The sequence below is a fragment of the Xiphophorus couchianus genome, chromosome 15 (assembly GCF_001444195.1).
Source record: "Xiphophorus couchianus chromosome 15, X_couchianus-1.0, whole genome shotgun sequence".
NCBI lineage: Eukaryota > Metazoa > Chordata > Actinopteri > Cyprinodontiformes > Poeciliidae > Xiphophorus > Xiphophorus couchianus.
The window spans coordinates 4,233,707-4,247,741 of record NC_040242.1 but is presented as its reverse complement, the minus strand read 5'-3'; the positions used below and the strand labels follow the sequence as shown (position 1 = coordinate 4,247,741).

The 14,035-nt window shown below is 41.1% G+C and overlaps 1 protein-coding gene across 4 annotated transcripts; it reads left to right on the top strand.

Annotated features, from left to right (window-relative positions):
- The first annotated feature begins 549 nt into the window (after positions 1-549).
- Positions 550-13,320, top strand: LOC114158156 (serine/threonine-protein kinase PAK 6-like). Of its 4 annotated transcripts, XM_028039458.1 has the most exons (10): positions 553-999; positions 3,710-3,791; positions 5,015-5,282; positions 6,192-6,758; positions 7,490-7,906; positions 8,647-8,780; positions 8,852-8,978; positions 10,306-10,431; positions 10,792-10,926; positions 11,460-13,320. In XM_028039458.1, the coding sequence occupies exons 3-10, from the start codon at positions 5,076-5,078 to the stop codon at positions 11,625-11,627; spliced, it is 1,881 nt and encodes a 626-aa protein (XP_027895259.1). In that variant the 5' UTR covers positions 553-999; positions 3,710-3,791; positions 5,015-5,075; the 3' UTR covers positions 11,628-13,320. The 4 variants fall into 4 exon arrangements, with proteins under 4 accessions (XP_027895260.1, XP_027895258.1, XP_027895257.1 ...); XM_028039459.1 differs by having other exon boundaries at positions 550-999; positions 3,710-5,282; positions 10,306-10,436; positions 11,460-11,605; XM_028039457.1 differs by having other exon boundaries at positions 552-999; positions 3,710-5,282; positions 6,195-6,758.
- Positions 13,321-14,035: the final 715 nt, after the last annotated feature.

Below are 14,035 nucleotides of genomic sequence, written 5' to 3'. Positions count from 1 at the left end.
GAAAATTTTCAGCTGTTTGAAACTTTTTTTAATTTGACTTTTCACTCATAAATGTTCTTGTCTTTTCTAGAACATTTCTTAGATTAATCTAAAAGTTTTCTTATTTTTCTAGCAAAATTTCAACTTCTAGAATTCAAACGTTTTTCCTAGAAAATTTCTGGGTTTTTATTAAAACAAATTTAACTCAAAAATTCCCATTTTTTTTCTAAAAAAAAACCATTCTGAGATTAATCTGAAAATTTCTCCGTTTTTGATTTTTTGAAACTAAAAAATTTCCAAGTTTTTTTTCTAAAAACGTTTGAATTTGAAAATTCTAAAAAATTTCCATTTTATTTCGGCCATTTTTATGATAATTTTTCACCTTTTTGAAACTCAGAAATTTGCGTGATTTTCCTGGAATGTTTCTGAGTTTAATCCTTTTTATTTCATACACTGTTGTAGTTTTCAGATATTTATTGAAGGTTTTTATAACTAAGTGAACCTCCAGATTCATATGAATTGAATTATTTAATAAGTTTAAAGCTTCAGACCAACATCATTTCTTCATCTGTAGTCAAGATGCGCTGAGGTTCGGAGCTTTAGGCGGGTAACTGGGCGGTTCGGGCTGTTGAGTCACGTCCTGCTGAGCCCGCAGGGAGAACCGGGCATGCTGCCGCCTGCACCGACCGGAGGGAGCCTCCTCTTTGTTTCCTCACCCCGCCTGAGGCCGCCGCTCCTTGCGCCTCATCCCGGGCTTCAGATCCATACAAACTGCCGCTACTTAACACGAACTGGGCCGGTGGGCTTCAGAGAGTCTGACCTCACACTTCCTTCTTCCACTAAAGTTTAAATGATAATAAAAACCAAAACCACGGAGTTCCTCCAGTCAGTCCCTGATCTGCAGGCTCCGCCCACTTACCTGGGACAAGGTGAGACAGGAGATGTGGGGGAGGAGAGAGAGGAGCAGCGGAGAGGCAGAGCGCGCGGCAGGATCTGGACCCACCTGGACTCTACGGCCAGGTAAATACACCTGAGGCGGAACCGGATCCAACTCAAACGGATCAGAACCGTTCAGCTCTTTGTTTTTATGAGAAAAACAGTTTTTAGTTCATCCTGTTGGTTCTCAGCAGAACTTTGACAGAACATCTGGAGCTGAGAGCGGTCAGTCAGAACCGGGTCGGAACCGGATCTGGTTCGAACCCCGTCCGGCCCGGATGTGCTGCTGTAAACTGATCCGCATGAATGAACGGCTGCTAACTGATCTGAGAGCAGCTCCATGTCTGACCTGGTTCAGGATCCAGTTGAGCAACCGGGCCGGGTCTCCAGAACTCTGAGGTTCTGCTCTGCCAGCCCAGCTGCAGTGTTTATCTGCTGGGGGTCTAACGCGGTTCTGATGGTTCTGGTTCGGCCCACAGACGGGCCTGCAGATGTCGGATCTCTAATGAACAGCTGCTGCGGCATCCGCTAAACTTTCTCAATATTTTCTGCACAAACTCGTTTGTTTTGTTTTCGTGCTGCTCGTGGCGCCCCCTGTTGGTCACTGGTGGAAAGCTTTGGCTCGCTGGACAAACAATAACGATATTTTCCAACCGATTCGTTTAATTCATGATAATTGACCATAATTCTTGGTTAATTATGGCAATAAATGATCATAAATTGACATATTATTGTTATTTGGAGATTTCATTTGCATTAGTTTTGGTTCTGATCCCAGTTTGGACCAGTTGGCGCCTCGTACAGAGACAGATTATGACCTTTAGGTGAACTAAACTAAACCTCTGGCTGGTAGCAGGTATTATTACTGTCCTGTAGTTTGTAGCAACACATGAACAGATTCTGTCTGACGGTTGATGGTTTGGGGATTTTTCCTCTATTTGTAGCTTTTGAATGGTTCCTGGACTATTTTGGGAGTTCTGGTCCGGTCAGTGGTCACTGGGTGAGGAGCCAGGTTCCACCTGGATCAGGCTTCAGGTTGATTCTGATCAGCTCTGCATCAGTTTCAGACTTTCTTTGCCACGTCTCTATGACTGCTTTGAAATGATTTCTTCTCTTTAATGGTTGGGTTCCAGGTTGGCTCTGCTGTTGGCAGAAAAAAAGGAGCAAAACTGACAAAAATGGAGAAATTTTGAGATAATTCTCAGAAATTTTCAAGAAGAAATATGAGTTTAAAAATTCTCAAATGTTGAAGCAAATTTTTTTCTCCAAAAGTCAAACATCTTGTTACTTTTGAAACTCGGATGTTTCCATGTATTTTTTCTAGTAAATTTCTGAGGTTTATCTAAAATTTTCTGAGTTTTTGTCTTTTTTGGTGGAAATGTACTCATTGTTATATCAGCCCCAATGCGCAGATGTAGGTTTGAGATTCTGATCAACATTTGAACGGTTTCAGTGCGGATATTTATTCTGACTAACATGTTCACATCTAACTTTAGGCCCGTTTTAACAGAGTTTTGCACTTATCTGAGTTGTAAAAATAACTTGAGGCAGTTTGGACTTTTTCAGAGTGAGTCCAGTTTGGTCTAAAATCTTCCTTTTCCAACCCCAAGGGAGTAAATCCATCTCGTTATTGGGGACCATAAACAGGAACATTTTTTAAGAGCTACTTTGGGGGTTCGGCGAAGTTACAGCGAAATGTGGTTTAAAAAGGGAAACATGAAACTTTCTGCTCTGGAGACTCGTTTCTTCTTCAAGCTGTAGAGAACATCTAACTTCATATTTAGACTCAAATAACGGATGGATCACCTGACCACGTGTTTTCAGTTATGACCATCCCCCAGCTGCCACTGGAGGGCGCTCTCACAGCGCAGTCACTGGTTCCAGTCTGATTTCCAGGCTGGTTTCCAGTCAGAGACAGGAGCTGTCTGGTCATGTAGAGTTAGATTCCTCTGGTATGTTGGTGAGTCACACCCTGAAAACACACACACACCCCTCACACACACCTGGTGTGCAGGTAACCAGCTGATCCTCTGTATCCTGCAGGCAAACAAGCAGCATCGGTTTATTAACGCTCCGCTGGAGAAGAAAGATGAGGGGAACTGAAACATCCTCGTTTGATCAGAAATAACAAATAAATTCAGTCAGAATATAAACTTTAGCCTAAGATAGTTTAACTAAACCCAATTAAGATAAAGTAAATAAAACTAGCTAGAAATTAGACATAAACTATAACAAGGTTATCAAATTAATGTTAAAGCATCAAAAATGTTATTAAATATTTTCAGTTTTTTAAAATAATTGCTGTAAGTTTTACATGTTCTCTCTCTTTATCATAATTTCTGTCTTTACATTTTTATCTGATGAAGCTGCAGAATCTCAAATTCACCACATAAAGAGTCACTGAAGGAACTGAAGTTGGTTTTTAGCCTTTCAGGTATAAAACGGTGAAGCTGCTGTTATGAAGTTATGAGTCGTTTTCCTGCAGCGTTTCGCTGTTGGAGATGAAAACGCTGAACTAAACCGAAAATCCAAATTCTGCAGCACCTCTACATGTTCCAGTTGTCAAAGTCAACCTAGCATAGCTGAGCTACTTCCCTCGCTAAACGTTTTCATGACCTTATAGTTTTATTTTTCTGGTGCAGAGGGAATCCCTAAGCTCCGCCCCCTCCTCCTCTTCCTCCTGTTTGCTGTCAGGGAGTGGAGGAGGATGTGGATGATCCGATCCGATCCGATCCGGTCAGCAGAGCCTGGTGATGATGATGATGATGCTTCATCCTCTCTGTGTTTCCTACAGGCTGAGGTGGAGCGAGGAGGTTCGGACCAAACCGGGCCGGGTCGGGCCGACCCGAGGCTGAGGAACATCAACGCCCCAACAGGTGAGAACCCAGGAAGTCAGACTGTTCTGCGTCAGAGCAGAACCTCTGAGGCCCGGTGAGGGGTAACTGGACCTGAAGGTTCTGGATGACAAAGAGTCTTTGTTTGCGTTCTTTAAGTGAGTAAATAGATTCTTTTGGGTCCTGGGAAGGCTCTCCTCTGGTCCAGGTGTGGGTGATGAGTCTGCTGAGACCCAGAACCTCAGAGCCGGTTCTGGAGCTGGTTCTGACTGACGAAGGTCAGAGACTTTGAGTCATGTTTGTTCTGAAGTTTCTGAGATTAGGTCGGGATTTTCTGAGATCGGTCAGAATGATTCATTCTGTCAGACGGGTTCTGTGATGATGATGATGAGTTTCATCATCTTCGTCGTCTCTCTGGTTCTGGACTTTGTCCCGAATCATTCTGCTGCTGATCTTCATCACATCCACAGAGACTCGTTACTCATCTTCATCATCCAGAAACATTCACATTTTGGCGCCGATCCAAACCAATCAGAACCGATCCAAACTGATCCAAACTCTCACCTAACAGTCCGTAATGAGCCGAGTCAGATTACCGGAACCAGAACCGTGAACCCAGCCTGTACTTCAGGCTGAAGGAAGCCAGGACAGAACCCACCAATCTCTGCAGAACCGGGTCGGGATTCAAACCCAAAACATTCCAGCAGAGCCGCCTGAGCCACTAACAAGCGGTCCAAACGGGCCGCTTTAGGACAACAGGCAGATCAAATCTGAGCTTCTTAAAGCCACAGGTCAGATTTTTGGAGATTCTGTGGAGAAGCTGTGAGTCGTGAGCGTCTTCCATGAATTGGATCAGAACCTGAATGAATCCTGGTTCTGATGACAGACTGACACCAAATGGGTTCAGTCACAAAAGTATTTACACCCTGTGAAGTGAGCCGGCTTCCCTCCCAGACAGGAAGTGCTTACAGTCAAACGGACTCGGGTTCTGGAAGAATGTGGTTCAGAACCGATCCGATCTCTGGTAATACAATCTGGTTCTGAGGTCAGAGGTCAGCTGCAAACACTCCAGATTCCTGCAGTCACTGATGCAGACAGGTGAGATCTCACCCGGGCTGCTTGGTCGGTTTAAGGATTGGGTCATGTGACCCGGTTCAGGTGAGTCACCTGAACAGGAAGAGCAGCCGCCACTTCTCCGCCTGCCTTCAGCGTCTCATCATGTTTCGGCCCGGCTGGCGTCACGCCTGCTGTTTTCCCCTTCGCAGCGCCGCTTCCCGTCGCTTCCCCCGGGTCCGGTCCGGCGGCCGGCGCTGCGTTTCCGTGGCGATGTTCCGGCGCAGGAAGAAGAAGTACCGGCTGGAGATCTCGGCGCCGCGGGACTTCCAGCACCGCGTCCACACGTCCTTCGATGTCTCGACGGGACGCTACGTGGGTCTGCCGGCGCAGTGGCAGAGCGTCATCGACACGCTGAGGAGGCCACGCCCCCTGGTGGACCCGTCCAGGATCACCAACATCGATCTGGAACCCAGAAAGGTCAGAGTTCAAATTCAATGTCAGTTTCTTTCGCTAAAGAAAGAATAAAACTATAAACTACAATTTTAGTTTATAGTTTAATTTTTTTTATAACATTTTTTTTTTTTTCTATATTTCTTTTTGAATGTTTTTGTGTTGCAATAAAAAAAATCATTTTCCAGTTTTCTTGTTTAATTTCTTAAAATCATGTTTCTGGTTTTATTTGTAACCAGATAAATTTTTTCTCCTTTTGAAATTTGGCTTTATTTCATTTTTAAAAAACAAAGGTTAAGTTATTTTTCTTCTCGTTTACTTTTGTCATCAGATTTTTGGTTTGGTTTTTTCCTCTTTTTTTAACCACATTTTTTTTCCTATTTTATAGTTGTTTTTTTCCTTTTTAAATAATTTATTACATCTTTAAAATATCTTTGTTTTCTTTCCTTTCTCTTTATTTCCGTTTTCATAAAATTTCTATTTTTGATTTTTTGTAAATTTTTATTCTCAATGTTGCTTTTTCTTACATTAATACAATTTAGCAATGTATTAATATGTTGTACCATATATGTGTATTTTAAAATGATTTATTTAAATATATATTATTTTCCTCTAAACAGATATGTATAGAAATGATAAAACCTTCCCAGACTTTTGCTAGCTGACCGCTAACTAAGAAGCTATTTGTGCTAACCCGAAAGTTCTAATGATGAACATTGGTTTTGCTAATGCTAAAGCGCTAAACCAATAAGGTGTTTAGTTGAAGCTAAGTGCTAAATTCAACCATGATACAAAGGTTACAACATAGTTTATCGACCTCAATAGGGTCAAGTTGATTATTACACACAATTAGCACAACTATTAGCAGGTTAGCGGGTTACCTGAGGTGTGGCCACCGCTGCCTGAAATGAACTTGTTATCCCGTTTGTTCGCCAGCAGACGATCGTTCGCGGCAGCTTCATCGGCCATGGCGACTACATCAGTCACGTGATCTCTGAGATGAGCCGCGTTTCCGTCACCAGCTCCAACTCGCTGCGCCGCACCAGCCCGTCGGCACGGAAACGCGCCCAGTCAATGGGCCGGCTGGGAGAAGTGGCGGAGGACGAGTCGTACCACTACCTGGAGATCAGCCGGCGGAGCAGCAGCGTGAAGGCCGGCGGCAGCGCCACCTACTGGCAGGACCGCATCCGGCAGGTGCGCAGCGAGAGCGGCAGCCCCAGGGCGAACAGGAACCTGCAGAGAACCAAATCCAGCAGCCAGGTGAGCTCTGTATCTGAGGCCGCTCCGCTCAGCCCCACGTCGCCTCAGAGGACGACCTACACGCCTGAACCCAGCGTCCGCAACGGCGGCGTCGGGCTAAAGCAGAGGCCGACCTCCTACCACCAGGCGGCAGAGACCGGCAGGCCTCAGCTGAGACCCAGAGCCGGAGCCAATCACCTGCCGGACCTGCTGTCCTCTTCCACAGAAACCCCCAGGAGGCCGCATTCGACCTATGACCTCAAGGTAAGACCTGGACCGAGGTCAAGTTTATTTATATTTACACTGCAAAAACACAAAATCCTACCAAAAACTTTTCATCCAGTTTCTAGTACAAATACCTTAGAACACTCAAAATAAGATAAAACTAACTTATAAGTAACTTTTCAGCAAGAAATATGAGCTTATTTTAAGTCAATAATTTCTTAGTGTTGATAAAAACGTGATAGATCCATTCACTGATTATTTAACTATAAACATGGGAAAAATGTTTTGTTATAAGTGAAATAATCAGCCAATCAAATAAGCACTTTTAAAAAATCAGTATTAAGCAATTAATAATATTACAAATATACTCTCATAGCAAGAGAAGAAAACCTGTAGATAATAATAAAAGTAATAATATTAATTGTAAATAACAACCGAACATTCAGATCAGAATAATTACCAACTGTTTGCTAATGTTCATTCAATAAATTCTTCATAATCTGTTATATAACTACAAATGAGTAGTAAAATGAAAACCAAAGCAGAAACAATGACAATATGATCGTAAAATAACAATAATAATCTATTAATATGGTAATAATAACAGAAGATAGGGAAGCTATTGCCATTAGCCGTTGCCATGACAATAGCTACTCTTCCTGGGGTTCACATCATAAATAAAACATTTATTACAAAAACAACCCAGGAAGAATAATTTCCTCTACAGTAGAAACCATTGCTTACATAACTCAACCTGTTTGTTCCTCCAGCCGCCATTTTCTCGCCCTCGGCTGCCTCCGCCCAACAGCACCAGCAGTCCCGTCATCACTGGCAGAGTGCTGCCCCAACCTTCACCCCGCCCTTCCACAGGGGTCGATGTTTCTACCAAACGCGCCTCAACGCCGCCGCAGACGAGCCTCGCTCAGCCGAGCCGCCCCCCTTCCTCCACGCCTCCTGCCGCCCCGGACAGAGCGCCCCAGAAGGTGACCCACGAGCAGTTCAAGGCGGCGCTGGAGATGGTGGTGGACCCGGGCGATCCCAGGGTGACTCTGGAGAACTTCATGAAGATCGGGGAGGGCTCCACCGGCGTGGTGTGCATCGCCCGGGAACGGCACAGCGGGCGCCAGGTGGCGGTGAAGATGATGGACGTGAGGAAGCAGCAGCGCAGGGAGCTTCTCTTTAACGAGGTACGGGTCGACTTCAACCAGCTAACCAAAACTAACGAAATAACAAAAACTGAAAACATTGAGTGATTTCACCTGACAGTACTTGGCAAAATGTTTTTTTCCACAACACTGAAATAAATTAAAACAATAATTAATGGGGAAAAACTATAATAAAGTGGAACTATATCACAAATTTATAAAACTAAAACACACTGAAGTTATGGATACAATATCCTTTGTTTTCGGGTTTATGAATCTATTTATTAGCCTTTTGAACTGATATGAAACAAGCGGTTTACATCAGCTGTCAGCAAATTGCCCATGCATAGCCCATGCTAATGCTAGTCCACACAATGGCACCAGACAAATTGGGACAAAACTCCAGAGTCAGCTGGTTGTTCAACAGTAATTGAGTCAATTTTTAAAAACATTTACCTTCTGTTGAGTTTTCATTTCCCAATCAATGTAAACATAATCACAAAACTTTGACATTTCTTAATTCTGCACTAAAAAATTAACCAGAATATGGAAAAACTAAAACTACTACTACAAGTAATAAAAACTAAGCTAAAACTAAACAATTTTTAGTTAATGAAAACAAGAAAACGCTCTAAAAAATAATTAGCACTAACGTATTTTGTAAATATAACTAGACTATAATGAAAAACCCAAACTGTTATCACCCTGGTGATAGATTTATCACTTCCTCGTCTTCATGTTGGATGTAAAGCATCATAAAGCGTTTTCTGTTTTCCTCCCAGGTGGTCATCATGAGGGACTACCAGCACCCCAACGTGGTGCAGATGTTCCGCAGCGCGCTGGTGGGGGATGAGCTGTGGGTCATCATGGAGTACCTGCAGGGCGGCGCTCTCACACACATCATCGGTGAAACCAGGTGAGCAGCCGCTCCAGATGCATGGAGGCCAGGTACCCAGATGGGATGTTTAGCAATGTTTTGGTGTTCAGGCTGAACGAGGAGCAGATAGCGACGGTGTGTGAGGGCGTCCTGCAGGCGCTGTCCTACCTCCACTCTCAGGGCGTCATCCACCGAGACATCAAGAGCGACTCCATCCTGCTCACGCTGGACGGCAGGGTAAACTTCTCCAGGCTTTTGGGGGAAAATTTGTCAAAACACTTCCTGAAAGGAAAATCTGAACCTTAAACTACTCCGCACCGGACACAGTCAAACACACACACTTACTTGTTTTTATGACATGGTGGGAACTTTAGATAAAACCCTTCGTAAGGGGGTCTACTCTGAATTCTAAATTATACACAGTTTTAGAATAAAATAGAGGCAGAAAAAGAATGAAACTAAAAACAAATCATTAATTTTATTTTGTTTAATAAATTTAGATCAATAAACTATATTTCATAAGGCTCTTTTTAATAAACCCACCCTGTTTATGCAAGAAGTACATTTTTCTCCTGGATGTCATCTTGAGGACCAAATCCAAAATGATGGGAACATAATCTGAGTTCTTATTGCTTATAATAAATTTCATTTTGTTGGTTTATTTCTCTCCACTTGTGAGAACAGGCCCACTATGTTATTATGTTAGCTTTGTGCACTTCACCAAATAGATGGCATCATGAGGAAAAACCTTTATGTAGAAATATTGAAGCAACATCGAAGCTCAGGTACAGACTGGTCATTAGTGTATGTAAACTTGTGATCTTGAAGACAAAAGCTAATAAATCTGACCAATTATCTCAGTATTGAGGCTCTTAGCAAAAATAATTTTGGTGATTCTGTTCTGAAACAAGATAAGTTTGGTCTGATTTAACTTCAGATTGAGAGAAATAGATGGTGTATGTAAACTTCTGGTTTCAGCTGAACAATAAGCCATCAGTTCAGATAAACAAAACCTGGACGGGCCGCAGAACATTTCTGCTCGCTCATGTTTTTAGTTTGTGAGGAATTTCTTCCAGGCAGGGAGGAGAAAATGCGGCTTGGCAGCATGTTTCTACAGATACCATCTAAGTCATTACATCTGATAACAGAAACCGCATCAAGTAGTTTAATAACGAGCTAAGGTTTACTGTAAACCCGGGCATTCAGATCGTAAATGCCAGCAGTAACTGTTTATTTCCTACTGCAATGTTTGCTTCAGGCACAGAGCAACACAACTATCTTATGTGTTAAAGTGACACTTAAGAAAATGATTTTAGCTCTGCTGCCTTTACATTCTGCTAATGGTAATTACAGGGACGTACGACGGCTTATTAGAGCGACTGTAGACAGGAAAACAGGACATTTTCACTAAAACAACTAGAGAAAAAACTGAAAACCTCTGGGTGGAAAAAATCTAAATTTCTGAACTCAAAAAAACTCAAGTTGAACATTTTCAAGTGCAGGAAAAAAACTCTGAAATGTTTAAATTAATTTCACATATTTTCTATCTTCCGTTCTGCTGCAGATAAAATTGTCCGACTTCGGTTTCTGCGCTCAGATCAACACTGACGTCCCAAAGAGGAAATCTCTGGTCGGGACTCCGTATTGGATGGCTCCCGAGGTCATCTCCAAAACGCCGTATGGCACAGAGGTGAGGTACTGCTTTGTTTTGATTTATCAAATAAAATCATGGTTTTAATATGTTAAAATGCAATAAGTTACATTTGTTTGAAAGGTTTAGCTTTGGCCAATATGTAGATATACGTAGTTTAGAATAGAATAGAATAGAAGTACTTTATTCATCCCAGCAGGGAAATTACTTCGCAGTTTACAGCATAGAGACAAGACAAGAGACAAGACACAATAACAACATCCGGGTGTTTAGTCTGGAGTTTGGCTGCAAAGTAATTTCCCTGCTGGGATGAATTTGCATCAGGTAAAAGCCTTAGAAGCAATGTTTTACTGGACAGCATCTTATAAACGACATGTAACGTTGAAATGGGTCCCCCAGGTGGACATTTGGTCCCTGGGCATCATGGTGGTGGAGATGGTGGACGGTGAGCCTCCATACTTCAACGAAACACCAATCAGTGCCATGAAGAAACTGAGAGACGAAGCGGCGCCAAGTGTCAAGAACATGCAAAGGGTCAGAAACACCCCCCCACACACGCGCGCGCGCATGTACACGCACACACAGATTATATCTGTAATTAGAGAGGAAGAAAAATGCAGCTAACAGTTTGTTTAAGTTTTTTCAACATTAAAATCAGTTACATTTTGAAGAAAACCTGTTTTTACTCTTTATATAAACATGTATTTCTTTCTGAATTATTTTTGCTTTTTTTGCAAACTTTATGACCCTAATTTAGCTCCATACCATAAACTTTGTCAAAAAAGTAATTAAAACCGAAAAGAAATCGAAAGAGAAACATTTTTTTATATTGTTGGTTAAGTAATAATGATAAAAAAACAATTAAACAAACAACCCCTCCAAGCGATATTATGTTATGTTTTGTTATGTTATTAAATAATAATAAAAGCAAAAGATCCCAACAGTTGTTCTCACAGAAGCTTGATGGCGTAGCATTTAACCAGCAGCAGAACGACGATGCAGAAATAAATCCTATTTTAGCTGTTTAGCCTGTGTTCTGCAGCTGATGGTGTCCATGTTGGCTGCAGGTTTCTCCGGTGCTGAAGGACTTCCTGGGCTGCATGCTGACACGTGACACACTGCAGCGCAGTGGCGCCGCCGCCCTGCTGCAGCATCCCTTCATGCTGCAGGCCGCCGCGCCGCGCTGCCTAGTGCCGCTGGTGGAGCAGCACCGCAAACGCATGTCGCTCTGCTGAGCCTCACCTGGAGCCACAGACTGGAGGATCCTCAGGTGGGTCACACCTGAGACTCACCTGGGATCACACCTGATGCTTCAGGATATACATAATACACCTGAGACCACATTAAAGACTAACCTCAGGATTCACCTGGAGCTTCAAAAGGACCACATGTTTTCTTTCTACTTTTATTTTTTTCATTAATTTTTTTACTTTTATTTTCTTTTTCATTTTACTTTTGATTTTATTTTTTTATTTTATTTTTATAGAGATGTTGAGGAACCTTTTCAGTGTTTCAGGCAGGAAATGGAAGGGAGGCGACGTGCAGCGAAGGTCCGGAGGTCAGGGGTCAAACTCCAGATTACTGCTTCCAGGATAAATATCCTCTGAACTCGAAGCGGCGGCTGCTGCAGCTGATTTTATTTTTTATAGACTTCAACCTGAATTTGAGCTTTTAAAACATTTCATGTTCTTTCTAATTTTGCAGCTCTAATTCTTAAATTTACATTTTCAGTTAAAATAAAAACAGTTCCAAACAAACTGGAATAAAATAAATCAGGTTTTTATTCTGATTTCAGATCAAATCACATTTCATGTTGATCTAATTAACAAACAGCTGAGAAATTAAACAATAATTTCTCCTATCATCAGAAATATTTCAGTTTATTTGTAATTATATTGATTTATTGTTAACATTTGCACTTGTTCACATTTTGATGTTTGTGAGCTTTTTTTTAAATAAGGGAAATGTTGAATAAATATCAGTGTTCTTCTGTCAGATTGTCAATTTCTGCTTAAGTTCTGCTATTTTATGAGCAATATTACATTAAACCAAAAATGATTTAATTTTCATTAATAAACCATCAGGTTAGACTTATAAGTGAAGCAGGAGCAACATGTATGGAGAGCCATTTTAGTCAAAATTAACAAATACTCAACCAAATCATGAAATAAAAACAAAATAAATATTTTTTAAATATATATTTTTTAATTTGGGAGCTTAAGTTGTCAAAGTTAATTTATTAATTTATTTATGTAATTTTGAAGAAAATGGGTTTCCATAAACATTTGAGTCTAGATGTTCATTCAACACTGAGGATTTAATTCCATTTAAAAAACAGATTTATCTCATTATGATGCTGATGTTTGATATAAATTATAAACATGAACATTTTCCACTTACATCTCCTAACAAAAGTTAGGAGGATGTAACACCCTCTCAGTATTTTCCTCTTTTGTTCGATTAAAACCACACATTTTGATCTCCAGCTCAGATTGGATGGAGAACATCTGAATACGTCACTTTCTAAGTTTCACCACATATTCTGCAGAACATGTTCATTTATATTCCTGCACAGCTGAACTCTACTGCCACCTGCTGGAGCGGCATCTTAATGACACATTTTCAGGTCTGTGTGAGGTCAAACTGGTGACCTCTTCTTTTTAGGACATAGAGGAGGAACTCAGGATACTGGAATGTTGAAGTTTAAGGGGGTTTAAACGAATTATGTTTTATTTTAATAAATCAACAGTGTGGTCATTGCATCAAATTTTCTGCCAAGTTCAGAGAATCAAATGTTTGTTTGGTTACTTCAGATCGTGAACTAAGGCAGAAATTCACACATTTCCTGATCAGGTTGGGTTGATTTCTGGGTTTCTTCTTGTGAATAACAAAATCTCTGATCCAATAAACAATCCCTTGGTTTCGTAATCTGAAAATAATTTTCCTGAATAAAAAACAGATCAGAACAGCTGCAGCAGATTAATACCAACACATCTCTGAGGCTGCAGATAAAACCCGTCAGGTTTCTATTTCCAGACTGAAGAGTTGGAGATAAAGAGACACAAACTCTTCGGCTCATCACAGACCACTCATCATATCAGCAATTAACAGAAACATGTTTCCTCTTGTCCTAAAAGGTTAAAGTAGCTTTTGATAAAATGTCAGATGTGACTTTGTTATTTTAATTTAATGCAGCTGCTTGTATTGTAACACAAACGGTTTGTTTTTCTTGGATGCATGCCTGAAGGACGGTTTAAGAGGGATAAATATCTGGGTTTTTTTATCTTGTTGGCAACATACAAAAAGCCCTCAAGTTAAAATTGTCTTTCACTCAAGATCAAAATTAAACATGTAGCTGGACGTCACCATGGAGATAAACAGGATTAGGAAGGAAAGGAGAAGAAGGACTTATTTACTTCATGATGGAAAAGGATGATTTGCAGAAAATCACAAAAATCTCTCATTTTAAAGCGATGAAGTTTTTCCAAGAATAACCAACATTTACTCTCTCTATAGGGCTGTATGGAGCTAAATTAGAACCATAAAGTTTGAAACTGAAAAAATAGTTAAAAACTGCATTTTCAAATTCAGTGGGTTTTTTTCAGGTTAAATTTTTTGTTTCAGTTTCAAAATAATTTTTCAG